Here is a 27,072-nt window from a genome sequence, read left to right as displayed (position 1 = left end):
ACGTGGAGGAGGATGGAGGTACAGAGGGTATTTAGGTGAGCATAATGCTATGGCATGTTGTATGTTTTTCTGCTTGACAAAGGAGTAAAATCCGAAACGTCGCTTTTCACCAGCTTACATTTGTGTAGCTTTTTATTTTACACAAGACTGTTGGGTGCCACATATATATATATATATATATATATATATATATATATATATATATATATATATAGCTAATGCCACCACACACACCCACACCTCTTGAGCATGACAGAGCACTGACTGCCAGCAGCAGGACTTCCGGAGACCCAGCATTTCCAGCGTGAGTAACAACCACCGCCTTCCTCCTATATACAAATACAAAACCTTTATCATGTGCTTGTTAATTGCCAGAGGGGTGCCTAACAGTGGAACCTCTGTTAGCGGGAACCCAATAGATAAACACAAGGAGAAGATAACCAGAAGGCGCTGAGGTGTTCACACTGCAGCCTTTGATGTTTGCACACAGAGAGAATCTAAGCAATTCCTGGCCTCAGATAAAATTGCCTGTCAGCAAAATTTCCTAGTGAATCCCACATTTTCTACTCCCAGTCATAGTATGTAGTTAGGATTTTTTTTCTCTAGGAGAACAACACTAACTACATACTATGACTGGAAGTGGAAACTATAAACTTCCCTGACAGGCAATTTTCACTAAAAGACCGATATGAACCATGGTCTATAGACTATCGTCATAGACAATAGTTCATATCGGTCTTTTAGTGAAAAATGCCTGTCAGTGAATTTTATAGTTTCTGCTCCAAGTCATAGACTGTGATCTTACCCCTGATGAAGTTCCATGCAAGGGACGAAATGCGTAGGGTATTGGTGGTCTGATCAATTAGCTTATACTGGAACCCTCCACTTTTGAGCTCACATCTGATAGGGTGGTTGCTGGACATGTATACTATCTGTTCCTGGTTTGCTGTTGGGTCTTTGATGTAAGAAGCATTTTTTAAAGCTTTTTATCCTGAATATTGTAACTAAAACCAATTTAGATATTTGATATTTGACTAATAATATGCTCTGCCAGTGACTTCCTCCTCTCCTCCTCGATTACCTCCTACCATTCTGGCCTCCGGATGGTCAGACAAAATGTAGGGTAACAGTATATAGGGCATGCAGTATGGTATGCACAGGGTAAATGCAGAGATACAGTGCAGCAGTGCTATGCAGAGTCTCTTATATATATATATATACAGACATTCTCTGCATGGGAGAGGAACTCTGGCATCTTAACGATCCACGTGGACTACGATTGGAATGGTAACCTTGCCCAAAGCCGCGAGCCATGCGAGGGGACACGGTGCACTAATTGGGGTTCCCCGTCACTTTACGAAGAAAACAATGCCCAAAAAAGTAAAAAAAAAAAACATGTCAACCTAATGCATGTCGACCTTCCATGGTCGACTTAATGACTGTCGACCTAAGTTGTGTCGATCCAACGACCCATACCCCCATTTGCAGCAGTATATAAAGTCTGGAGGTGGCACTGACATCAGTGTGACTCTGGTTATTCACCACATGGAGACCGCACAGAGAGCTCTCCCAACTCTGTGTCAGGACCTAAACTTTCTGTACTATAAATCTCACTATATTTAGCTTTCATTACGCATAACACATATAAACCATTCAGGTTCTGACATAAATACGGGTCTACATGTACTTATAAATAATCTATTTATTTAGAATACATTTTTTTTCCAGTTTTACATTTTACAATAGATTCATTATAATTCTGCTCCACGACAGAAAGTGGTTATTAGACTAGTATAAGATGCTGTGTATAATCCCCAACACATATAATGATCTCTCGGGATGTGCAGTAAGTATCCCATAGCTTTGTGGGTATTTGTCAGTCTGCCAGTACAGTATATTACAAACATGCTAATTTAACCCGTGAATTAAGAATTTGTAGATATATATGGAGTACAATATCTTTATGAGCCAATGGATTATTCTAGACTTAATTGGCAGCTACAGTCCATGTGTATGTAAACATTAAGTGCTTTACATATGAATAATGTGGGGCTATTTATGAAAACTGGTGCTGACCACAGAAACAAATCAGATGTTTGCTTTAATATAGACGCACTAGACATATGACGGCATCATTTTAATTGGTTGCCATACAATCCACCACTTTGGTTAACTCTGGTCCTTTTTGCATAGCATCAGTCACTACCCTTTACAAACATCAGAGACCATAGGTCTTTACGGTACAAAGTGAAGATTCTTATGTTTTCTTTCTGAATAATCCTGATAAACAACAGGGTAATTAGGAGTCAGATAATTTTATGAGGATTACACAACAATATACATCAATGTAACAGCAACGCGAACACATATATTTGGTTTTTTTGCAAATCATCTCCTAAGGTAGTGACTTCATGTTCTGGAGGATTTGTATGGAATGAAATAAAAAAAAAAAAAAAAAAAAGTTTGTGTGTTCAGGTTCTGGCTTTAGTGGAGGATGAGTGTTAATTTCATAGACAAGGTTTAATATAGTGAACTGGTTTTCTACAAACACTGGGGAGGGTGCCATTTTGTGGACTGCAGCATTACTCATAAGAATGTAGCCTAGCTCTTCCCACAACATGTCACCCTCCACGAGTGTTCTGGGGAAAATATTATAAGTGAGACATGGTTTAGGAAGGAGTGATTTGCTTTTTATACAGTCTGGGCCTGCCGTGTGATGTCTTAACATATTTTTTATATTTATTACAGTGATTTTCTTTTGATAAAAGAGTTACTCTATAAAAATAAATATTCTTATTACAAAAAACCCAAAGATCATTGAAAAGCGGCAGTGGGGAGCGCAATCTATTACTACCTTTCCTTCCTATTCAGGTTCCCAATATGAACCTCCAACACTAAGCTGCTGTATGGTATGTTGGGTTTTCAATATACAGGTCATCAGGTGACAGATTTAAAATATCCTCCATTGGCGGGCCTTCATCCTCTGGAGGTATCTCTGCCTCAAACATACGCTGTAACAAGGCATCCACTGTCCTGTACCCTGAAATACAATGGGAAACACTATTATTATTATTTATTACCAGTTATTTATATAGCGCACACATATTCCGCAGTGCTTTACAGAGAATATGTGCCCAATCACATCAGTCCCTGCTCCAATGGCGCTTACTATCTATATTCCCTACATATGAAAAGTTTGGTATTACTGGTTACCATACACCTGACTATAATCCTACAAAATCCCAGACTGTGTGCAAGTGTACCTAGAAGAATTGATGCTGTTTTGAAGGCAAAGGGTGGTGACGCCAAATACTGATTTGATTTAGATTTCTCCTCTGTTCATTCACTTTGCATTTTGTTACTTGATAAAAACAAACTATTAACACTTCTATTTTTGAAAGCATTCTTACTTTGCAGCATTTTTTCCCACACCTGCCTAAAACTTTTGCACAATATTGTATATCTATACATCAATTGATTATACCTGACATATTTACAGAAAAAGGACAAGTAGGTAGAGTGCACTCATCATCTACTTCAGGAATCTATTCTGTGGCTCAGCCAAAATTTATGGTAATGCAGCCACAAATGAACCAAGTATAAAATATATGATTAGGGCATCCAAGCTGCATCCCTGTGACTATTGTCTGAACCTACCAAACTGCTGTTCCCAACATGTGTAGAGATAATGAGTACATCTAAAAGTGCACCCATCAGAATATTTTGTCAATGAACAACAGGTATGTTATGTATCTCATGCAGCTGTAGGAAACGGATTCGCAGATAGCCATTAACTGGAGTGATAAGGTCGTGCTGCACTTTATAAAAAAACAAAAACACAAAAAACACTTCCATGATAAAATATATTTAAAAACAAACAAACAAACAAACAACAAAACAAAAACTTACGTTTTGAAGCTATCCTAAACATCAGTCCTTTCTGGTCCACTTCCCCGAATGCACCAAGATCATTTTCACAGTTTTCCATGTTGTCTACTAACTTTCCAGAAGGAAGATCTCCCCTTTGTAAAATGAACACCACAGTAAGATAAGTAACTAAAAGCAACAATTATGGCCAGAGAGTCAATTTAGCTGGATGTCCCATTGCAGTTCCACACTATGTGCCACTGTGCACATCCCTGGATGGGATGTGATCGAGGCCCCAACAGAATTCCGACTGTGGCATCCCAAAGGCAATTACTGGGGTTCGGTTTAGGGTTAGACTGTGGGAGGGCATGGTTAATCTACAGGACGGGTGGGTGTGGGGTAGGGTTAAAATACTAACTGGGATCCTGAATGTCAGGATGCTGATGTCTGCATGGGATCAGTACGAAATCCCGCTGGACGGGATCCCGGCGGTCGAAATACTGACACCGGAATCCCGACCAGCACAATCCCGACAGGGGTGGCGAGCGGAACGCAGCCCCTTGCGGGCTCCCTGCGCTCGCCACACTGCAGGCACGGTGCCACACTATGCTCGGCACATATTTTATTCTCCCTCTATGGGTGTCGTGGACACCCACGGAGGGAGAATATGTCGGGATTGTGCTGGTCGGGATTCCGGTGTCTGTATTTCGACCGCCGGGATTCCGTTTGGCGGGATCTTGACCGCATCCCGTCTGCATTCTGACTCTCGGGATCTCGACCGCCGGGACTCCGATACCATCACCTACAGATATTGTGGAACAAACATTGCTTCAATGACCTCCCACTTAGGCCCCTTATTACAAAAATGGCACCTCAAGCTGAAAGGAATTATTACAATAATATAATGAGGGATGGGGAGTGCAGGGTATGAATCATGGCAGTGCACTCATATAGAAGGATGTATACTACACAGAAAAGAAGCAATTCATTAAACATGTAATTTCTAGATAAACGTTCTACATGTGCCCAGATGGAAGACGTTGCAGAAGATGCCTCTAGTGGGACAAAGCAATGCAAGCCATACATATACCCACATGGAAAGCCTAACTTGTATCATTTTTACAATTATATGCAGATAAAACAGTAAGTGGATTGGAAGAGTAGCGAGATGAACATAAAGATACCTATTAACAATTTGGGTGTAAATCTGGTCATGTACAAATTCATCAGTTGTTTTTTTCTGAAATAATAATAATGATAATAAAATGTGGCAAAGAATATGCTTTACTCAATCTGGGGGTGTTTACTTAGGCAAATGCTCTGTGTCCTCTCCTTCCTTAGACTGTTATAGTTATTTGTTGTTTTGAGATGTGTGACTTTAAACTTCATATTTTGCTGCTCTATGTACAATATGTGACTCTATGGCCGGTATCCTATTAGGTACAATTGTTTTCGCCCGATAAAAATGGCCTGATTTTTGACATACAGTATCATCACGCTATCCAATTATAGGCCGTTTTCATTGGCCGGGATAAGCTCCCAATCCCATATGTTATCTCGGCTCCAGCGGCTGCTTATGCCTGAGGCACCCGAAGCATAATCCCAGATTAGTGCCAGTATACAGGGCTAACTGTATACCCCGGCCAAATCCATTAGCTGCGGTAAATTACTGCAGATAATTAGATTCTGGCCTTTATGCGTTACATCTGGATATTATTTTATGTAGTATGACTGTATGTTATCTCGGTTCCTATGCAGCTGTATAGCATGTATTAATCTTACTTTTTCTTTATTAGTGTTTTTTCACCTTTTGTTAATGTGTTTTATTGAAATAATTAAAAGAACTCAATTATTTAAAAAAAAAGTGTGGCATACGTCATGGTATTTGCTGTGTACACGGTAACAGTATTGTCACATTCCCTACGCACAAGTCACTCACTCCTGCACTGCCATCCCCAACTCCTGGATCTTCTTTTCAATTGCAGTTTCAACTTCACTCTTTTCCAACGAATACTCCACAAAAAATGCTTCCAAAATAAATGCCACAAAAATGCTGTAAACAAAAACTATGCATCAGTTCTTGAAAAAAAACAAAAACAACACAATTGAGAAGGAAAACAAATTGGAAAAGAAGCAGAATCTTATGCAATGTGTACTTTAAATGGGTGTGAGTGCAATACTATAAGGGGTTAGTTATGAAAAAAATAAGATTTTACTCACCGGTAAATCTATTTCTCGTAGTCCGTAGTGGATGCTGGGAACTCCGTAAGGACCATGGGGAATAGCGGCTCCGCAGGAGACTGGGCACAACTAAAGAAAGCTTTAGGACTACCTGGTGTGCACTGGCTCCTCCCACTATGACCCTCCTCCAGACCTCAGTTAGGATACTGTGCCCGGAAGAGCTGACACAATAAGGAAGGATTTTGAATCCCGGGTAAGACTCATACCAGCCACACCAATCACACCGTATAACTCGTGATATTATACCCAGTTAACAGTACGAAATATAACTGAGCCTCACTAACAGATGGCTCATAACAATAATCCTTTAGTTAGGCAATAACTATATACAAGTATTGCAGACAATCCGCACTTGGGATGGGCGCCCAGCATCCACTACGGACTACGAGAAATAGATTTACCGGTGAGTAAAATCTTATTTTCTCTGACGTCCTAGTGGATGCTGGGAACTCCGTAAGGACCATGGGGATTATACCAAAGCTCCCAAACGGGCGGGAGAGTGCGGATGACTCTGCAGCACCGAATGAGCAAACTCAAGGTCCTCCTCAGCCAGGGTATCAAACTTGCAGACTTTTTCAAAATTGTTTGAACCCGACCAAGTAACAGCTCGGCAAAGTTGTAAAGCCGAGACCCCTCGGGCAGCCGCCCAAGAAGAGCCCACTTTCCTCGTGGAATGGGCTTTTACAGATTTAGAGTGCGGCAGTCCAGCCGCAGAATGTGCAAGTTGAATCGTGCTACAGATCCAGCGAGCAATAGTCTGCTTAAAAGCAGGAGCACCCAGCTTGTTGGGTGCATACAGGATAAATAGCGAGTCAGTTTTCCTGACTCCAGCCGTCCTGGAAACATATATTTTCAGGGCCCTGACTACGTCCAGTAACTTGGAGTCCTCCAAGTCCCACGCAGCCGCAGGCACCACAATAGGTTGGTTCACATGAAAAGCTGATACCACTTTAGGAAGGAATTGGGAACGAGTCCTCAATTCCGCCCTATCCATATGAAAATCAGATAAGGGCTTTTGCATGACAAAACCGACAATTTGGATACACGCCTGGCCGACGCCAAGGCCAACCGCATGACCACTTTCCACGTGAGGTATTTTAGCTCTACGGATTTAAGTGGCTCAACCCAATGCGACTTCAGGAAATCCAACACCACGTTGAGATCCCACGGTGCCACTAGAGGCACAACCGGGGGCTGAATATGCAGCACTCCCTTAACAAAAGTCTGAACTTCAGGCAGTGAAGCCAGTTCTTTTTGGAAGAAAATGTACAGAGCCGAAATCTGGACCTTAACATAACCCAATTTTAGGCCCGTAGTCACTCCTGACTGTAGGAAGTGCAGAAATCGACCCAGTTGAAATTCCTCCATTGGGGCCTTCCTGGCCTCACACCAAGCAACATATTTTTGCCATATGCGGTGATAATATTTTGCGATCACATCTTTCCTAGCCTTAATCAGCGTAGGAATGACTTCCTCCGGAATGCGTTTTTCCTTTAGGATCCGGTGTTCAACCGCCATGCCATCAAACACAGCCGTGGTAAGTCTTGGAACAGGCAGGGCCCCTGCTGCAGCAGGTCCTGTCTGAGCGGCAGAGGCCATGGGTCCTCTGAGATAATTTCTTGAAGTTCTGGGTACCAAGCTCTTCTTGGCCAATCCGGAACCACGAGTATAGTTCTTACTCCTCTCCTTCTTAGTATTCTCAATATCTTGGGTATGAGAGGCAAAGGAAGGAACACATACACCGACTGGTACACCCACGGTGTTACCAGAGCGTCCACAGCTATCGCCTGAGGGTCCCTTGACCTGGCGCAATATCTTTTTAGCTGTTTGTTGAGGCGTGACGCCATCACGTCACCTGTGGCCTTTCTCAACGGTGTACAATCATTTTGAAGACTTCTGGATGAAGTCCCCACTCTCCCGGGTGGAGGTCGTGCCTGCTGAGAAAGTCTGCTTCCCAGTTGTCCACTCCGGGAATGAACACTGCTGACAGTGCTAACACATGATTTTCCGCCCATCGGAAAATCCTTGTGGCTTCTGCCATCACCATCCTGCTTCTTGTGCCGCCCTGCTGGTTTACATGGGCGACCGCCGTGATGTTGTCTGACTGGATCAGCACCGGCTGGTGTTGAAGCAGGGGTCTAGCCTGACTTAGGGCATTGTGAAAGGCCCTTAGTCCCAGAATATTTATGTGTAGGGAAGTCTCCTGACTTGACCATAGTCCTTGGAAGTTTCTTCCCTGTGTGACTGCCCCCCAGCCTCGAAGGCTGGCATTCGTGGTCACCAGGACCCAGTCCTGTATGCCGAATCTGCGGCCCTCTAGAAGATGAGCCCTCTGCAGCCACCACAACAGCGACACCCAGGCCCTTGGAAACAGGGTTATCAGCCGATGCATCTGAAGATGCGACCCGGACCTCTTGTCCAACAGATCCCACTGGAAGATCCTTGCCTGGAACCTACCGAATGGAATTTCTTCTTAAGAAGCTACCATCTTTCCCAGGACTCGCGTGCATTGATGCACCGACACCTGTATTTGTATTAGGAGGTCTCTGACTAGAGATGACAACTCCTTGGCCTTCTCCTCCGGGAGAAACCCTTTTTTCTTGTTCTGTGTCCAGAACCATACCCAAGAACAGTAGACGCGTCGTAGGAACCAGCTGCGACTTTGGACTATTCAGAATCCAGCCGTGCTGTTGTAGCACTTCCCGAGATAGTGCTACTCCGACGAACAACTGCTCCCTGGACCTCACCTTTATAAGGAGATCGTCCAAGTACGGGATAATTATAACTCCCTTTTTTCGAAGGAGTATCATCTTTCGGCCATTACCTTGGTAAATACCCTCGGTGCCGGGGACAGACCAACGGCAACGTCTGGAATTGTTAATGACAGTCCTGTACCACAATTTTGAGGTACTGCTGGTGAGGAGGGTAAATAGGGACATGCAGGTAAGCATCCTTGATGTCCAGTGATACCATGTAATCCCCTTCGTCCAGGCTTGCAATAACCGCCCTAAGCGATTCCATTTTGAACTTGAACCTTCGTATATAAGTGTTCAAGGATTTCAATTTTAGAATGGGTCTCACCGAAACGCCTGGTTTCGGTACCACAACATTGTGGAATAGTAACCCCGGCCTTGTTGAAGGAGGGGTACCTTGATTATCACCTGCTGGAAGTACAGCTTGTGAATTGCCGCCAGTACTACCTCTCCTCGAGGGCAGCAGGCAAGGCTGATTTGAGGTAACGGCGAGGGGGGAGTCGCCTCGAACTCCAGCTTGTATCCCTGTGATACTACTTGCAGAACCCAGGGATCCACCTGTGAGCGAGCCCACTGGTCACTGAAGTTCCCGAGACGCGCCCCCACCGCACCTGGCTCCACCTGTGGAGCCCCAGCGTCATGCGGTGGACTCAGAGGAAGATTTTTGATCCTGGGAACTGGCTGTCTGGTGCAGCTTTTTCCCTCTTCCCTTGTCTCTGTGCAGAAAGGAAGCGCCTTTGACCCGCTTGCTTTTCTGAAGCCGAAAGGACTGTACCTTATAATACGGTGCTTTCTTAGGCTGTGAGGAAACTTGAGGTAAAATTTTTTCCTTCCCAGCTGTTGCTGTGGATACGAGGTCCCCGAGACCATCCCCAAACAATTCCTCACCCTTATAAGGCAGAATCTTCATGTGCCTTCTAAAGTCAGCATCGCCTGTCCACTGCCGGGTCCCTAATACCCTCCTGGCAGAATGGACATTGCATTAATTTTGGATGCCAGTCGGCAAATATCCCTCTGTGCATCCCTCATATATAAGACGACGTCTTTAATATGCTCTATGGTTAGCAAATAGTATCCCTGTCCTGACAGGGTAATAGACCACGCTGCAGCAGCACTATCCATGCTGAGGCAATTGCAGGTCTCAGTATAGTACGTGAGTGTGTATATACAGACTTCAGGATAGCCCCTGCTTTTTATCAGCAGGCTCCTTCAAAGTGGCCGTATCCTAAGACGGCAGTGCCACCATTTTTGACAAACGTGTGAGCGCCTTATCCACCCTAGGGGATATCTCCCAACGTGACCTATCCTCTGGCGGGAAAGGGTACGCCATCAGTAACTTTTTAGAAATTACCAGTTTCTTATCGGGGGAACCCACGCTTCTTCACACACTTCATTCACTCATCTGATGGGGGAACAAAACACTGGCTGCTTTTTCTCCCCAAACATAAAACCCCTTTTTTGTGGTACCTGGGTTAATGTCAGAAATGTGTAACACATTTATTTTTATTGCCGAGATCATGCAACGGATGTTCCTAGTGGATTGTGTATATGTCTCAACCTCGTCGATACTGGAGTCAGACTCCGTGTCGACATCTGTGTCTGCCATCTGAGGTAGCGGGCGTTTTTGAGCCCCTGATGGCCTTTGAGACGCCTGGGCAGGCGCGGGCTGAGAAGCCGGCTGTCCCACAGCTGTTACGTCATCCAGCCTTTTATGTAAGGAGTTGACACTGTCGGTTAATACCTTTCACCTATCCATCCACTCTGGTGTCGGCCCCACAGGGGGCGACATCACATTTATCGGCATCTGCTCCGCCTCCACATAAGCCTCCTCATCAACCATGTCGACACAGCCGTACCGACACACCGCACACACACAGGGAATGCTCTGACTGAGGACAGGACCCCACAAAGTCCTTTGGGGAGACAGAGAGAGAGTATGCCAGCACACACCAGAGCGCTATATAATGCAGGGATTCACACTACCCACAGTGATTTTTCCCTTATAGCTGCTATAATACACAGATTTGCGCCTAAATTTAGTGCCCCCCCCTCTCTTTTTAACCCTTTGAGCCTGAAAACTACAGGGGAGAGCCTGGGGAGCTGTCTTCCAGCTGCACTGTGAAGAGAAAATGGCGCCAGTGTGCTGAGGGAGATAGCCCCGCCCCTTTTTCGGCGGACTTTCTCCCGCTTTTTTATGGATCCTGGCAGGGGTATTTTACACATATATAGCCTCTAGGACTATATATTGTGTTATTTTGCCAGACAAGGTGTTAATATTGCTGCTCAGGGCGCCCCCCCCCAGCGCCCTGCACCCATCAGTGACCGGAGTGTGAGGTGTGCATGAGGAGCAATGGTGCACAGCTGCAGTGCTGTGCGCTACCTTGTTGAAGACCGAAGTCGTCTACCGCCGATTTCCAGGACCATCTTCATGCTTCTGGCTCTGTAAGGGGGACGGCGGCGCGGCTCCGGGACCGAACGATCGAGGTCGGGTCCTGTGTTCGATCCCTCTGGAGCTAATGGTGTCCAGTAGCCTAAGAAGCCCAAACTATCTCCAGTCAGGTAGGTTCGCCTCGTAGCAGTGAGTCTGTTGCCAGCAGATCTCACTGAAAATAAAAAACCTAAAATAAACTTTCTTTTTCTAGGAGCTCAGGAGAGCCCCTAGTGTGCATCCAGCTCAGCCGGGCACAAGATTCTAACTGAGGTCTGGAGGAGGGTCATAGTGGGAGGAGCCAGTGCACACCAGGTAGTCCTAAAGCATGGGTCTTCAACCTGCGACCCTCCAGCTGCTGTGGAACTACATATCCCAGCATGCCCTGCCTCAGTTTTAGCATACCTTAATAGCAAAACTGTGGCAGGGCATGCTGGGATGTGTAGTTTCACAGCAGCTGGAGGGCCACAGGATGAAGACCCATGTCCTAAAGCTTTCTTTAGTTGTGCCCAGTCTCCTGCGGAGCCGCTATTCCCCATGGTCCTTACGGAGTTCCCAGCATCCACTAGGATGTCAGAGAAAAGAATGATACAGGGATGAGTAAAGAGACTGTGCTTTATATATTGTTTTTATTTGAAAATTGTATGAATCTACCTCTGTGCTGTGATAGATGAAATTGTGGAATGTGTTTGCTTTCTTTACCACTACTAAGATGGAAACGCACTCAGCACCCAAGTGAACATGTTATTTTAAGAGATATCTGTGGAATGCTTTGCCCATAGAGATGAATGGGAAAATCTCATTGACTTCCAAAAGTAATGGTAACATGCTGACCTGCCTGTCACAATGCAGAAACGTCTGTGATTATTATGGCCCATACACACGGTGAGATTCGGGCTATGCCTGATTCTCACTATGCGACAGGGGCTAGGTCAGCACATAGTCAGTATCGCAAGCAAATCATTATGTGCTTGTGATACTGACATTGGGGGTAATTCTGAGTTGATCGCAGCAGGAACTTTGTTAGCAGTTGGGCAAAACCATGGGGGTCATTCCGAGTTGTTAGCTCGTTATTTTTCTTGTCGCAGCGGAGCGATTAGTCGCTAATATGCATGCGCAATGTCCGCAGTGCGACTACGCCAAGTAAATTTGCTATGCAGTTAGGAATTTTACTCACGGCATTACGATGTTTTTTCTTCGTTCTGGTGATCGTAATGTGATTGACAGGAAGTGGGTGTTTCTGGGCGGAAACTGGCCGTTTTATGGGTGTGTGTGAAAAAACGCTACCGTTTCTGGGAAAAACGCGGGAGTGGCTGGAGAAACGGAGGAGTGTCTGGGCGAACGCTGGGTGTGTTTGTGACGTCAAACCAGGAACGACAAGCACTGAACTGATCGCAGATGCCGAGTAAGTTTGGAGCTACTCAGAAACTGCTAAGATGTGTCTATTCGCTATTTTGCTAATCCTTCGTTCGCAATTTTGATAAGCTAAGATTCACTCCCAGTAGGCGGCGGCTTAGCGTGTGCAAAGCTGCTAAAAGCAGCTTGCGAGCGAACAACTCGGAATGACCCCCCATGTGCACTGCAGGTGTGGCAGATATAACATGTGCAGAGAGAGTTAGATTTGGGTGGGTTATAGTGTTTCTGTGCAGGGTAAATACTGGCTGCTTTATTTTTACACTGAAATTTAGATTGTAGATTGAACACACCACACCCAAATCTAACTCTCTCTGCACATGTTATATCTGCCTCCCCTGCAGTGCACATGGTTTTGCCCAACTGCTCACAAAGGCCCTCATTCCGAGTTGTTCGCTCGGTAAAAATTTTCGCATTGCAGCGATTTTCCGCTTAATGCGCATGCGCAATGTTCGCACTGCGACTGCGCCAAGTAAATTTGCTATGTACTTAGTAATTTTACTCACGGCTTTTTCATCGTTCTGGCGATCGTAATGTGATTGACAGGAAATGGGTGTTACTGGGCGGAAACAGGCCGTTTTATGGGCGTGTGGCAAAAAACGCTACCGTTTCCGGAAAAAACGCAGGAGTGGCCGGAGAAACGGAGGAGTGTCTGGGCGAACGCTGGGTGTGTTTGTGACGTCAAACCAGGAACGACAAGCACTGAACTGATCGCAGATGCCGAGTAAGTCTGAAGCTACTCAGAAACTGCTACGAGGTGTGTAATCGCAATATTGCGAATACATCGTTCGCATTTTTAAGATGCTAAGATTCACTCCCAGTAGGCGGCGGCTTAGCGTGAGCAACTCTGCTAAAATCGCTTTGCGAGCGAACAACTCTGAATGAGGGCCAAAGTTCCTGCTGCGATCAACTCAGAATTACCCCCTATGTGCGATTTTGGCTAAGTGTCAATTTTTACTATCTCGTCTATAGAGATAGACTGTGCAGGCAAGTCAGTTTTGACTATCTATTCTTGTGATGCTGACCGCGCATCGGCATCGAACCGGGATCGCAAGGTGACTTTCACCTTGCGATCTGCACTAACTTTCCTTACGATTTTGACTATATAGTCAAAATCGTAAGAAAAAATCTCACCATGTGTACACACCCTTAGACATACTGTATGGTGGGATTTTCTTCTATTAGGTGTTTGAATAAATGACCATCACTTTTTTTCTTAATTGGAGATTTGGTCAAGATCAGCATTTGATAGCTCACTCCCCAAAGGGATGCTATTAATAAGTTGGTGCGGTAACTCACCACACCATATTTAAAGGCCTACAGTCAGGGGTGCAGAATGAACTTTGTGGGCCCCATAGCAACATTTTGAAGGGACCCCTCCCAAATGCTCCGACAGAGGCACTGCCACCAGTTCACATTACGCCACATAAGGGGACCAACCAGTTCTTACCAAATGGAGATAATTCTTAATGCAGGACATTCCATTTTAAGAGATCTTCTTAATTTAGACATACTGTCCCTTACTAGGCTGGTCCTTATCTTAGAGCTCAATTCCGGCACACCAGTTTCACAATGGCTGTAATCAAGGTGCAGCCTTCTCTACGACAGTGCTGGGATTACCGATTAGCTCAGCTGTGTCTGTGGGCGGAATGTACTAAAGAAGAAATGTGGTAAAAACCCGGGGTTTTTACCACATTTCCAAATGTACTAAAGCCCCAACGCCTGGGCTCCGATGCGGAGGGTAACACTAGCTATAGCCAATCTGATCCCTCCCAGCATGCCCCGTAGCTACCACGTCCTCCTGCGCATGCGGATTCCTGGGTCATAAACCCGTAAATTCAGTGACCGGAGCACAGCGCAAAGGACATCTTTTATCGGGTGAGCTGTCCCCTGCAATGCTAATCGCATGTGTTAGTGCATTTGCGTTAGTATCAATGCAATGTGTGGCGGGATGTACACTGCTATGTTAGTACATCCTGCTCAGTGAGTGAGCAACAGGATTGTGGGAGATGGATTATATCAGTGTGGAGCTTTACTGAAAGGAAGAGTCAGATTACCACTGACGAGCCCACCTTTTCAGCCTTTGTAATGGGCAGGACCCAGTTTCTTAGCAGGCAATTTCAGGTACTTCGTAGATAATTATATGATCTAGGTCAGGGGTCCCCTAAACATCTGGGTCCCATAGCAATGGCATCGCTTGCACCTACTATAGCTATGCCTAATCTTACAGTAATCTAGGCTACTATAAATGTGATATCTGACTGTTTACGGTTTACTATAGGCTGGAATTCTTCTTTACATAAACCTCATTATGAAGCTACAAAATTGCGACAGCGCAAATCATTTCATGTGAGCAGGTACCATTGTGTGGGCAGAGCTATTTAATAAGTGATACTGAACCAGAAAGTGGGGCAATGTGTGCACCAGTGAGATAAATAGGCACAATGGGCAGAATTCAAATGTTTTCCACTGGCAGCAACTAGATGTGGCCAAACGGAGCTATTCAAATGAAGGGCGTGATGGCTGTCGGCATCTTCATTTCAGCTCGCACCCCCTGTGGGTGGCAAGTTGAAATGTGCAAAAAGTGACTCGTTTGGGCGCCCAGCACTTTGGTCTGTTTAAGCTGCTTAACGCGGCTAAACCCAACCTCTATAGGCGTGATGAGTGCGATAACGGGACTCAATTGAATATCGCCCCCCCGGGATCTCCCATCACTTTAGACAGGAGATCAGGTGCCATAATCAATTGAATTCTACCAAATGTGTTACATGTATACATTTTGTTTCTGGTTGTAAAATAAATTCCATTGTGTTAAATAATATCTTAATTAAAAACACTAGTTTTGCTTCCAGAGAATGAATACATTAATGTACATTCTGTGTAAAAAGTGCAAAACTTACTTGATGATCATAATCACAATCACCACGTGGAAAGTGATGAAATAAAGTTTGGCTTCCGGGCGGGTTACCAGAGAGAACCCAGTAGCGAGAAGTAGTATGTTAAGTAAATAAAAAAACTAAACTTAATGAATTACATATATGTGCACATCTCCAAGTGGTACAATACACAAATAACAACTATCTGCCCCATGGGTGTGGTATAAAAGACAGATAGTGTCTAGTTAGACAGTCAATAGATAGACACCATATGTTAGACAGACATTAGGTCGACAGGGTCAAAAGGTCGACATGAAAAAGGTACAGTACAAAAGGTCAACAGGGTCAAAAGGTCGACATGGTCAAAAAGTCGACATGAAAAAGGTAGACACCATGTTTTTGGCATTTTTGTGGTTTGTGTGGATAGTTTTGTCATCTGGGACCCCCAATTGTAAAAAGGCATACCCTCGCCACAAGGTTTATAACCAACTCTATGCCGACATGGATAGAGAAGGTATGACATAGTCCAAAAACATGTTACATTTAAAAAAAAAAACATTTGTCTATCATTTTTTATGTCGACCATTTTCATGTCGACCTTTTGACCCTGTCGACCTTTTGATCCTGTCGACCTAATGTCTGTCTAACACAGGGGTTCTCAAACTCGGTCCTCAAGGGCCCACACGGTGCATGTTTTGCAGGTCTCCTCACAGAATCACAAGTGAAATAATTAGCTCCACCTGTGGACCTTTTACAATGTGTCAGTGAGTAATTAATACACCTGTGCACCTGCTGGGTTACCTGCAAAACATGCACTGTGTGGGCCCTTGAGGACCGAGTTTGAGAACCCCTGGTCTAACATATGGTGTCTATCTATTGACTGTCTAACTAGACACTGTCTATCTATCAACCGGATACCCTGCCCCATATTTCTGTCACTCCTCTCATGTTCAGAGGCATTATACAGATTAGAACATTACAGTTCAATACACAAATAACAGCTGTCTGCCCCATATTTCTGTTACTCCTCCCATATCCAGAGGCATTATATTGAATGTTACAGATATACATTTTCACAGATTTCCAAAAGTGTCTTTTTTGACTATATAGAGCTGATTATATACATGTATAATTTAAGACAATGTTATTCCTTTATACCGTGCTCCTCATTGGCCCCAACAACACTCACAGTTTTGGGAAAAACTGGTTTACACAGGTACTACACTCGCATACATTTTAGTTTAATACCGCCCCCCCCCCCAAATAAAAAATAAATAAAAAATGAATATTAATAATTGTAATAATTTGGTTGTATTAGGAGCAACTGCCTTTTGGTGGAATATTGTATGAATATATGGATGTAAAGAATCAACATGTATAATGTAGCCAATGTGAAGAATTGACAATGCTCAAAGCCATCCACACACAAAGGTTAGGTAGACCATTTTATCCAAAAGTATTGTAAGGAGACAGATTGGAAAGTGTAACTGTATTAATACTATCGTACAACTTTCCAACATTGCTCAAAAACACCATCCTGCTTGGTCAGATCAAAATTGTAATGTGCATGAAGCAATCATTAGTTTTTTAGATTATGATGTGCTTAAATTTAGTCGGTTTAAAATGATTGGATTTTAACACTGTAACTGATTTTAATTGCACAGAAATGCAATTGTTGATAATGAAAAAATAAATGAATGCATGTGTGTCCAGCTTAATAGAGATGGGTCTGGGTGTAGCCAGACATAATTCCAGGAAGGGAGGCTGGGAGGGGATGTAGTTAATATCCCGGCGCTCGCGATCCCGGCAATCAAAAAACCGGTGCTGGGATCCCGACCGCTGAGAATGCAGACAGCTGCACCAGGGCTATTCCCACTCGTGGGTGTCCACGACACCCATAGAGTGGAAATAGAATCTGTGATGAATGCAGCGAGCCACCAAGCACGCAAGGGGCTTTTTACCGCTTGCCCCACTGCCGGCATTCTGACAGCCGGGATCACGATGTAGGTATACTGACCTCTGGTCTCCCGGCCGCCGGCATTTCATTCCCAACCCGCTGGGAAGATGATGTGTGGGTTGTTATTTTATCTCCACTGCGGTACATGTACTAAGCCTTGGACAGAGATAAAGTGGACGAAGATAAAGTACCAATCAATAAGCTCCAAGAGTTATGCTGGGTACAAACTGAGCGACTTGTCCCCAGCTGATAGGTCGGCCTGATGGGTCGACATATCGGATCCTGGGTACACATCAAAATGATCTCATGAAGTACGGAACGATCATTGATCTGTCCTTCATTAGCATAAACCATGTTGCTAGCGTTATCGCCTAATTGGCCGTGCAGCAGGGCTGACAGAGCGATGCCTCTAGCAACTGAGGACACTGAATGATATGCCCGATACAACGTTCCAATTAGGCCGGAAACAACTTATCAGCGATATTGTCTGAGGATGTACCTGGCTTTAGTCCATATACCCCTAATTGATGGAAACTATAGTAGCTTTAGGGGTCTATTCATAAAGCAGTGAAAAGGGTGGAGAAGTAAGTCAGTGGAGAAGTTGCCCATGGCAACCTATTAGCATTGAAGTAATATTTATAATTTGCATACTACACAATTGTATGGAGCAGCTGATTGGTTGCCATTGGCTACTTCTCCACAGGCTCACTTCTCCATGAATAGACCCCTGTATTACTAGACTAAGCCTGAGCCATATATAGATTTCACACCAATTCTATCTCCTCCCTCACAATAGATCGGGGAGGTAACTAGGTGTGTGCCAGTGGTGTGTTACACACAGCGCATCTGCTCTGTGTGCACATGCGCTAGCACACACGTGACATAGGGCCGCGCCACACAAGTATTGCAGCGCCCGGCAACCTTGCTAGCAGTGTGTCACAGGCGGTGAAGCTCATCAGCTGTGCACAGTGGTAGCTGGTATCCCCCACTGAGGCGCCGGGCTGCTGCTCCGTCAGGGTGCTCCTCTGCTGAGGCGGCGGGCTGCTGCATTGTGCGGCTCTCCCTATGAGTGGCAGCTCTGCCGTACTGTGGGATCTCCCCCTGCAAGGTAAACACACACACACACACACACACACACACACACACACACACACACACACACACACACACTCTCTCTCCCTCCCCCTGCAATGTAATTAGACACACACACCTCCCCCCTCTCTCTGTCTACTTGGTGCAGTGTGCCTAAGAGACTCTATCTGGCGCAGTGTGCCTAAGGGGCTCTACCAGGCATAATGTGTATAAGGGGCTCTACCAGGCGCAATGTGTATAAGGGGCTCTACCTGGCACAATGTGTACAAGTGCCACTACTGTATGGTATAATGTGAATAACTGACACTACTGTGCTGTGTAATGTAAATTGGTACTATTATGTGGACACAACCTTTCCCCGTGAAGCCACACGCCTACATTTCTGGCGCGCACACTGTCCCTAGTTTATGTGGGGGGCACAAATTCCATTTCTGGCACAGGGCACCAAAATGTCTAGTAACGGCTCTGCAATAGATACATGCTGAGAGAAATCCATTATCTATAAGTTAAAGGATATCATGCCACTGGTTGACTACAGTCAGTTCCACTAGTACAATGAAGGCTGAGCCCATGTCATTGAAGTTATTCCTACAGTATTTGCCTCTGGCAAAGGCAGAGTTCCTCAACGCTTCTGCTCCGCACTCCTGGGCATAAGGGTGAGTGGAATTCTCAGGAAAGAAACGGATTTTGTTCTTGAAAATTTCCATTCCAACTATGGCAAAAACGTAGTATATTGCCTAAGAGGAGAAATACAGGTTTTTGGGAATATAACATAACAAATATTAATGTTTACTTGACTGGCATCTCTCATAATCAAGGCTATACAGACAATAAGACACAAATAACACAGTACTACTGTAGGACAGGCAAAGGACATGCAGCATGCAGACAAAATATCTATTGTAGCTTATATAAAGTATAGCAATGAAATGTGGGGGTGAGTAGGTGAAGAAGAACCTACTCATAGAAGGCTTTCTTTGTGGTGCACTCTTTTTTTATTAAGTTTAGTTAGTTAATTTAAAACATAACTTTTATTTAGTATCAACTAAAGTAATGTGACACTTTTACACAAAAATACAAATGTACTATGAACAGGGAATAATTAAATTAATATTCCTGAAAGAGCCAAATAATAATTTTATAAATCTAGGCTCAATATTTTACAGTGTTCTAAATACTTATTTATAGACACTCTATAATTCAGTCTATACCCGTAGACATTAGATGTAAATAACTCCGTTTGCGAGAATATAGTGATGAAATTCCCATAAAATTATGGACAGTGTAGGTTGGACAAGGTATTATAGAAAATTATTAATATAATATAAACCTATGTAGGTTAACAAAAACCTATGAATACCCTTGCTCAGGTTACACTGATTGTATGGCAGCAGTCATAGATGGCATAGGAGATATTATTGTACTAGGTTTACGAAGACAATTGTATACTGCAGAAAAAACACAGTGGTGAACCTTTTTCTCAGTCATGTTCAACAGGTATCCGGACTCCAGGTCGACATCAAAAAGGTCGACACACCTTAGGTCGACACCAATTGGTCGACACACCTTAGGTCGACATGGACAAAATGTCGACAGGAACCTTTTCATACTTAACGATCCACGTGGACTACGATTGGAACGGTAATCTGTGCCGAGCGAAGCGAAGGCCCCATGCCCGAAGCATGGCGAGCCATGCGAGGGGACGCGGTGCACTAACTGGGGTTCCCGGTCACTCTACGAAGAAAACGACACCAAAAAAACATTAAAAACCCATGTCGACCTTGTTCCTGTCGACCTTTTGTCCATGTCGACCTAAGGTGTGTCGACCTTTTTGTCCCAGACCCGTTCAACAAGTAGAGAGGCTACAATTGTAGCATGATTCTTGACACCTTACTCCAATCAAATGGATACTGATTAGCAACAATAGTATCAATAACAGTGTTTAGCTGCATGAAGAAATGGGAGAAGAGAGAATTTTACCTTATTAGTATCTCATGCTGGTTGTGCTAATTCAAGCAATTATCAATAATTCATACAGTTTTACAGACACATAGATGAAATAACTGTGAATTGATTAAACACGGTAATTAGGTGTATACTGGAAAGCATGCCACAACCGTTGGAAGATAGTTATAAATAACCATAAATCAAGGTAATTATCACTCAGTTAATTAACCTGAACTGTCCAAAAAGCTGGTTTATAGGTAAATAAAACTCAGATGAATGAGTAGTTATAATATGACAGTATACAGATATCTCAGTGTATACGTGAGAAATCCCTTCTACTGTTATTCCATGTGTCAATGACAGTGAATGGGTATAATGAGAATGGGATATTCTCACACACAGAGACGGAATAAGAGAACAGTAGTGTCAACTTCTGCTGTCAGTGAGCAACTCCACAAACACCCGCACACACGGCTGTAGCGGTAAGCTGCATATACTTGGCACTTTAGCAGCAATTAGACTGTGGGACTTTGGTCAATAAGCAACTGTGTCTCTTTTCAAAAGACTGAATTATACAGAGGGAAAACACTATGCATCCTTGATGGAATAATATATTAATTCACAATGGTATAACATACAGGACTGTCTCTAATTACAGTTTCCGCACTGGACGCTTTATTAAGGAAATCATTGTTAGTGTTTTAATATAGGAATTGAGTGAGTTTATATATATATATATATATATATATATATATATATATATATATACACATACACACAGTGTTTTTTATATAAGAGATTTTTTTGAATTGAAAACTAGAAGGTTGTACATTGTAGATGTGGTTTCATGCATATATGCACCTGATATTATAGAGCAATCAGTCATTCTTTTTCTCTGCATTGTTGGTTTGGAAGCAGGAGAGCAAATAGGCTCTCAGCTTCATTAATCAATTTGGCTGTGTGAGCACAGGCACAGCTAGACTGAAGTTTGCAGCACAATTTGTGATAAAACATTGAAACATTTTGATCACTATATAAACAAAATAGCGCCCGGAATATTGTGGTTTTGTTGATACAATCTGTGTAACCTGAGCAAGGGTATTCATAGGTTTATTAACCTACATAGGTTTATATTATATTAATAATTTTCTATAATACCTCGTCCAACCTACACTGTACATAATTTTATGGGAATTTCATCACTATATTCCCGCAAACTGAGTTATTTACATCTTATGTCTACGGGTATAGACTGAATTATAGAGAGTGTCTATAAATAAGTATTTAGAACACTGTAAAATATTGAGCCTAGATTTATAAAATTATTATTTGGCTCTTTCAGGAATATTAATTTAATTATTCCCTGTTCATAGTACATTTGTATTTTTGTGTAAAAGTGTCACATTACTTTAGTTGATACTAAATAAAAGTTATGTTTTAAATTAACTAACTAAACTTAATAAAAAAAAAAAAAGAGTGCACCACAAAGAAAGCCTTCTATGAGTAGGTTCTTCTTCACCTACTCACCCCCACATTTCAATACTGTATTTCTGCTTTCTGGTGCACCTCCAGCATAATATATTATAACACAAAAATTGTGGTTAAAAGATCTTGTTTATAAATTGGCTGGTTTTATATAAATTGTTTTTTTCTGACATATTTTTGATATCCTGTGCATAATCAACCTAGGGGTTACCCTTCATCTCTGTATAAAGTATAGCAAACCATGAGGGCTTGTATCACTATTGTAATGTGATGGCATTGAGCAACATCATAAAAAAATTTGAGATGAGTGGGTTCGGTTCCCCCCAAAAATTCTCACGGGTTTTGGATTCTCACGGGTTTTGGATTCCATATAACTCGCCGCCATTTTCACTTTGGACTTGGAGAGTGAGGGAGACAGACCTCTGTCTCGCACTGTGGGTGGTGGCGTCGGGTGGGGTCAGTGTGTGCTCTGTAGGGGTGCTGTTCCTGTCACTGTGGTGTACCTGTGCTGTTAGGGGTGCTGTCCTGGCTGTCACTGTCATGGGTGTTGCTGTCACTGTGTTGTACAGGGGGCAGGGGCACTGTCCTCCTGTATGCTGTGAAAATACAGGGGTGCTGGCTGTAAAAAATCTTGGGAGCAGTAAAATAAATGTACACTGGCCCTGCCTTGTATGCTGTAAAAATTCTGGGGTGCAGTGAAAATCAATGTACACTGGCCCTGTATGCTGTAAAAATACAGGGGTGCTGCTGTAAAAATAAAAGTACACTGGTCCTGTATGCTGTAAAAATACAGGGGTGCTGTTGTTAAAATAAAAGTACAATGGCCCGATCTTGTATGCTGTAAAAATTCAGGGGTGCAGTAAAATAAATGTATACTGGCCCTGAGAAGCACCGCCAGTCCAGTTGCTGATATTGAGATTGAGGATGTCATTGTAGAGGTACACCAGGATGAGGAAGATATGGGTGTAGCTGGTGCTGCGGAGGAAGTTGATGATGAGGATTCTGATGGTGATGTGGTTTGTTTGAATAAGGCACCAGTGGAGACAGTTGTTGTCCATGGGATGAAAAAGCCCATTGTCATGCCTGGGCAAAATACCAAAAAAGCCACCTCTTCGGTGTGGAATTATTTCTCCACAAATCCAGAAAACAGGTGTCAAGCCATCTGTTGCCTTTGTCAATTCACAATAACTAGGGGCAAGGACGTTAACCACCTAGGAACATCCTCCCTTATACGTCACCTGCAGTGCATTCATCCCAAGTCATTGTCAAATTCAGAAACTTTGGGTAATAGCGTAAGCAGTCCACTGACACCTAAATTATGTCGTTTGTTTGAATATTCTCTCTGTGAGGATGAGGATGTAAACACTGAAGGGGGGGGGGGGGTCTGAGGATGAGGACACTGTAGATCCAGTTTGTGCAAGGAGAGATGAATTGCTTTTTTTTTTTTTTTTGGTGGGGGCCAAAGCAAACCAATCATTTCAGCCACAGTTGTGTGGCAGACCCAGTCACTGAAATAATTGGTTTATTAAAGTGTGCATGACCGGTATATACAACATAAGGGTGGGTGGGAGGGCCCAAGGACAATTCCATCTTGCACATCTTTTCTTTGCCACATCATTCCAGGGGTGCTGCCCCACTTCCGTTTAAGTCCAGGGGTGCTGTTGCCTGTCTGCTGTGCAATTCTCCAGGGGTGCTGCCTATGCTGTATAAGTCCAGGGGTGCTGCCGTATAATTCCAGGGGTGCTGCTGTACTTGATCCTAGGTTTAAGTTAAAGCCTAGTGCAGGCTTCAACATCACAAACAGATTTGTGAAAACATAGCCACAAAGGTGGAAATGGAAATTGCTATTTTGACAAAGTGTTTTTAAATAAAGTGGGGAGAGACCACATTTGTGGTCAAAGTCAGTGTGACTCAGAAGAGACTGAATCATAATCCAGCGCAACTGTCGGAGAAGTAAAAGTTATATTTTCTGACGGAGCATTAGAGAGAGGTTCTTCTCAATTATTTCATGCTAGGGACTCACTCAAATGAATGGCTCCAATTAGTCAACCTTAATTTTGATTTATTATTGATGTTCCACATTTTGTGATTATTTATTTAGAAAATGCGCATTTGTTGTACAGGGTTCATTCTTAATGGCTGTGTAGGGTTATCGCAAGACCTCACGGTGTTAGAAGAACAGTTTCAGTGATCTTGCATTGCATCAGCTTTCTATTGCACTGTAGCACTAGATGGGCCAGGAGCTCCTGTGAGGCACAGTTACTGAATAAGGCAAAACAATAAATAAAACTGTGTGTAGGCGCTGTTCACTTGCAGTATACGGTTCTTAAATCCTTCAATATTCTTGAGTGGTACACAGGAAACACCCTCTTAATTAAGAACTTACATTAGGGATTTCACCCGCAGGCCAAACAAGGTTTATGGCTAATAAACACAATATTCATCTAATTGTTACCATGCAGTATTAGGGAAATGGATGTGTTTATTAGGCAGGTACTGCAGTTAGAAATAGCGGATTGCTAATTATACCCCTGGTGTTATGTGCATGTTGTAAATGGACAGAGCGATCACATGACATGGAAACCTGGCCTTTATAAACCTGAACTGTTGGCGGAAGCAGCACTCTTTGATTAAGGGGATAGGAATCCCCAAAACATGTTAGAGATCTGCCGTTACGTGTAACCAGCTTCAGCAACGACCTTTACCAGTGATCGAGTGAGCGGCGCATATCATCTATACCCTGTCCGTGACTGCAGCCGGACTTAGCCGCGAGTGGAGACCAGCTTCCGCACTAGACTCCCAGTGTTGTTCCTGTTGTGCTGCACACTTTGTGATTTTACTGTATATCACCTTTTAATATTAAAAATCAGCTTTTTGGACTGTACATTAGACTATACAGCCGTTTCCTGGGGCGAACTAAAGATACCTTTATGTGAATGCGTGACAGAATTAATATGTAAGTGATCATCTTTTATGAAGTTACCCCGTTTTATTATATATTGAAGAAATTATATCGGAGGTTAAAGATACCTTGTTTGGCCTGTGGGTTAGAACTCTAATGTAAGTTTTTAATTAAGAGGGTGTGTTTCCTGGTGTACCACTCACGAATATTGAAGGATTTAAGATCAGTATACTGCAAGTGAACAGCGCCTACACACAGTTTTATTTTTTTGCATTAGTGTCCTGTGGAGATTTATAGGTGTTCTCCTTTAAACTGTGTGGCTGTAGTTTACTGGTCAGTGCAGAAACCACATTTTGATTCTTGTGCAGTTACTGAATAAGGCCCAGTATGGAGTCTCATGGTGGCTTACAGCCAGGAAGATGTCTAGCTTGTCAGGCTGAGGCATGCTGTGGGCACAAAGGTTAGCATTGCTTCATCCCACAGTCCTACTTATAGTATGAAATGATTTTCGACTGTAGAGTGGTAAGTTCCATTAGGGCAGGGGCTCAATAACAAAAAATTTACTGCAAAGTCCTGCTTAGTACTTTACCGAACCCACCCGAACTCAACTTGCCCCATCCGGGGCTGCTGTGGGGGCTCAGGAAAGGCTGCTTTATTTAAAAATCGAATATGAAAAAAATTAAACAAGACACAGGTATGCTCACATGCGTGTAACTGGGACACACAGGTATGCTCACATGCGTCTAACTGGAAGCTGTCAAAAGCAAAAATAAGGCATCTGCCACAAAATATGTAAATAACAATGCAATTAAAAAAAGAAAAAGAAAAAAAAGAAACCCACAAGATTTTCACAAAATAAGTCTCCAGACTCCGTGGAGGGGAAAATATCCAATCTTGATCCTGTGGTATACACCAGTTTATTTGCATCCCAGCATTAAATCAGAGATTATCTTAATCCCTGAACATGGAGAAGGGGGTACAGATTTGAAGGCTTTGACCCCTAGTTTTTCAGTTTGTCCAGTAATGTGGTAATTAATAATTATATATTTGCTTGGTTGAAGTCCTTTCTGTTCCACACCAATATAGGAGTGGAGGTGAAAGCCTGTGTGTTGATCCTGATTGCATGTGCCTCTCTAATTTTTAATCACCTTCTTGACACTGTCCTCTTCCTCTTGCCTCTTCTCATAATGTGAAAAGTCATCAAAGAAGGAGGTGGTATGTTTGTAGCTAGCTATGATTCGGAGAACTTGGCAAGCTTTTTCCAGGGGGACCACCTGTCGCTGAAATGATGGGTTTATTAAACTGTGCATGTCCTGTTTAAACAACATAAGGGTGGGTGGGTGGTTCCAAGACAATTCCATCTGGCACCTCTTTTTTTTCTTTGCATGATGTGCTCTTTGGGGCCTATTTTTTAAAACTGCCATCCTGTCTGCCACTGCAGTGCCACTCCTAGATGGGCCAGGTGTTTGTGCCGCCCAATTGTGTCGCTTAGCTTAGTCATCCTGCTACCTCGGTGCAACCTTTTGGCCTAAAAACAACATTGTGAGGTGTGAGGTGATCAGAATAGACTGGAAATGAGTGGAAATTAATGTTATTGAGGTTAATAATACCGGAAAATCAAAATTACCCCCCAAATTCTGTTATTTTAGCTGTTTTTAGGGGGGGGGGGGGGGGGGGGTGTTAAAAAATCATCTAGATATAATACCAAAACCCTAAAGGGTGGTTTTGGCAAAACCAATCCAGAGCCAAACCACGAGCGGAGAACAAGATCCAAAACCCGAAAAGTGTCCGCTGCACATCTCTTAAATAAAAAAATTATAGATAGATAGATAGATAGATAGATAGATAGATAGATAGAAATAGAGACTATGGCGCTTAGGTGCAACTTTGTGATATCTATACCATAAATATATAAAACCCTTGAAGGAATTAAAACACTTCTCAGTTATTATATGAGCGGCAGCTTATAATACATAGACATGTGCTTGGCATGCACATATAATCTGTTGCAAGAATTGGTGAATACAAGCGCCCAAGAGTGTGGTGAGCATATCAAGGGGAGAGAAGGTATAAAGGAAGGGATGATAAAAATTGGCTTAGATCACTTATCT

The 27,072-nt window shown here is 43.3% G+C and overlaps 1 protein-coding gene across 2 annotated transcripts in view; it reads right to left on the bottom strand.

The window, feature by feature from the left end:
• Nucleotides 1-1,684: 1,684 nt before the first annotated feature.
• LOC134910254 (two pore calcium channel protein 1-like) overlaps nt 1,685-27,072 on the bottom strand; it is a 160,022-nt gene continuing 134,634 nt past the window's right edge. For both annotated transcript variants that reach the window (XM_063918081.1, XM_063918082.1), the window contains 5 exons: nt 19,145-19,364; nt 15,603-15,693; nt 5,807-5,920; nt 3,910-4,022; nt 1,685-3,040 (listed from right to left, as the gene is read on the bottom strand). In XM_063918081.1, coding sequence (XP_063774151.1) covers nt 2,895-3,040; nt 3,910-4,022; nt 5,807-5,920; nt 15,603-15,693; nt 19,145-19,364 — 684 coding nt within the window. In that variant the 3' untranslated portion in view covers nt 1,685-2,894. The remainder of the gene's footprint in view (nt 3,041-3,909; nt 4,023-5,806; nt 5,921-15,602; nt 15,694-19,144; nt 19,365-27,072) is intronic.

This window comes from Pseudophryne corroboree, chromosome 4 (genome assembly GCF_028390025.1).
Source record: "Pseudophryne corroboree isolate aPseCor3 chromosome 4, aPseCor3.hap2, whole genome shotgun sequence".
Taxonomy (NCBI): domain Eukaryota; kingdom Metazoa; phylum Chordata; class Amphibia; order Anura; family Myobatrachidae; genus Pseudophryne; species Pseudophryne corroboree.
Note: the sequence above shows the minus strand (reverse complement) of the source record. Positions and strands in the feature narration are given on the sequence as shown.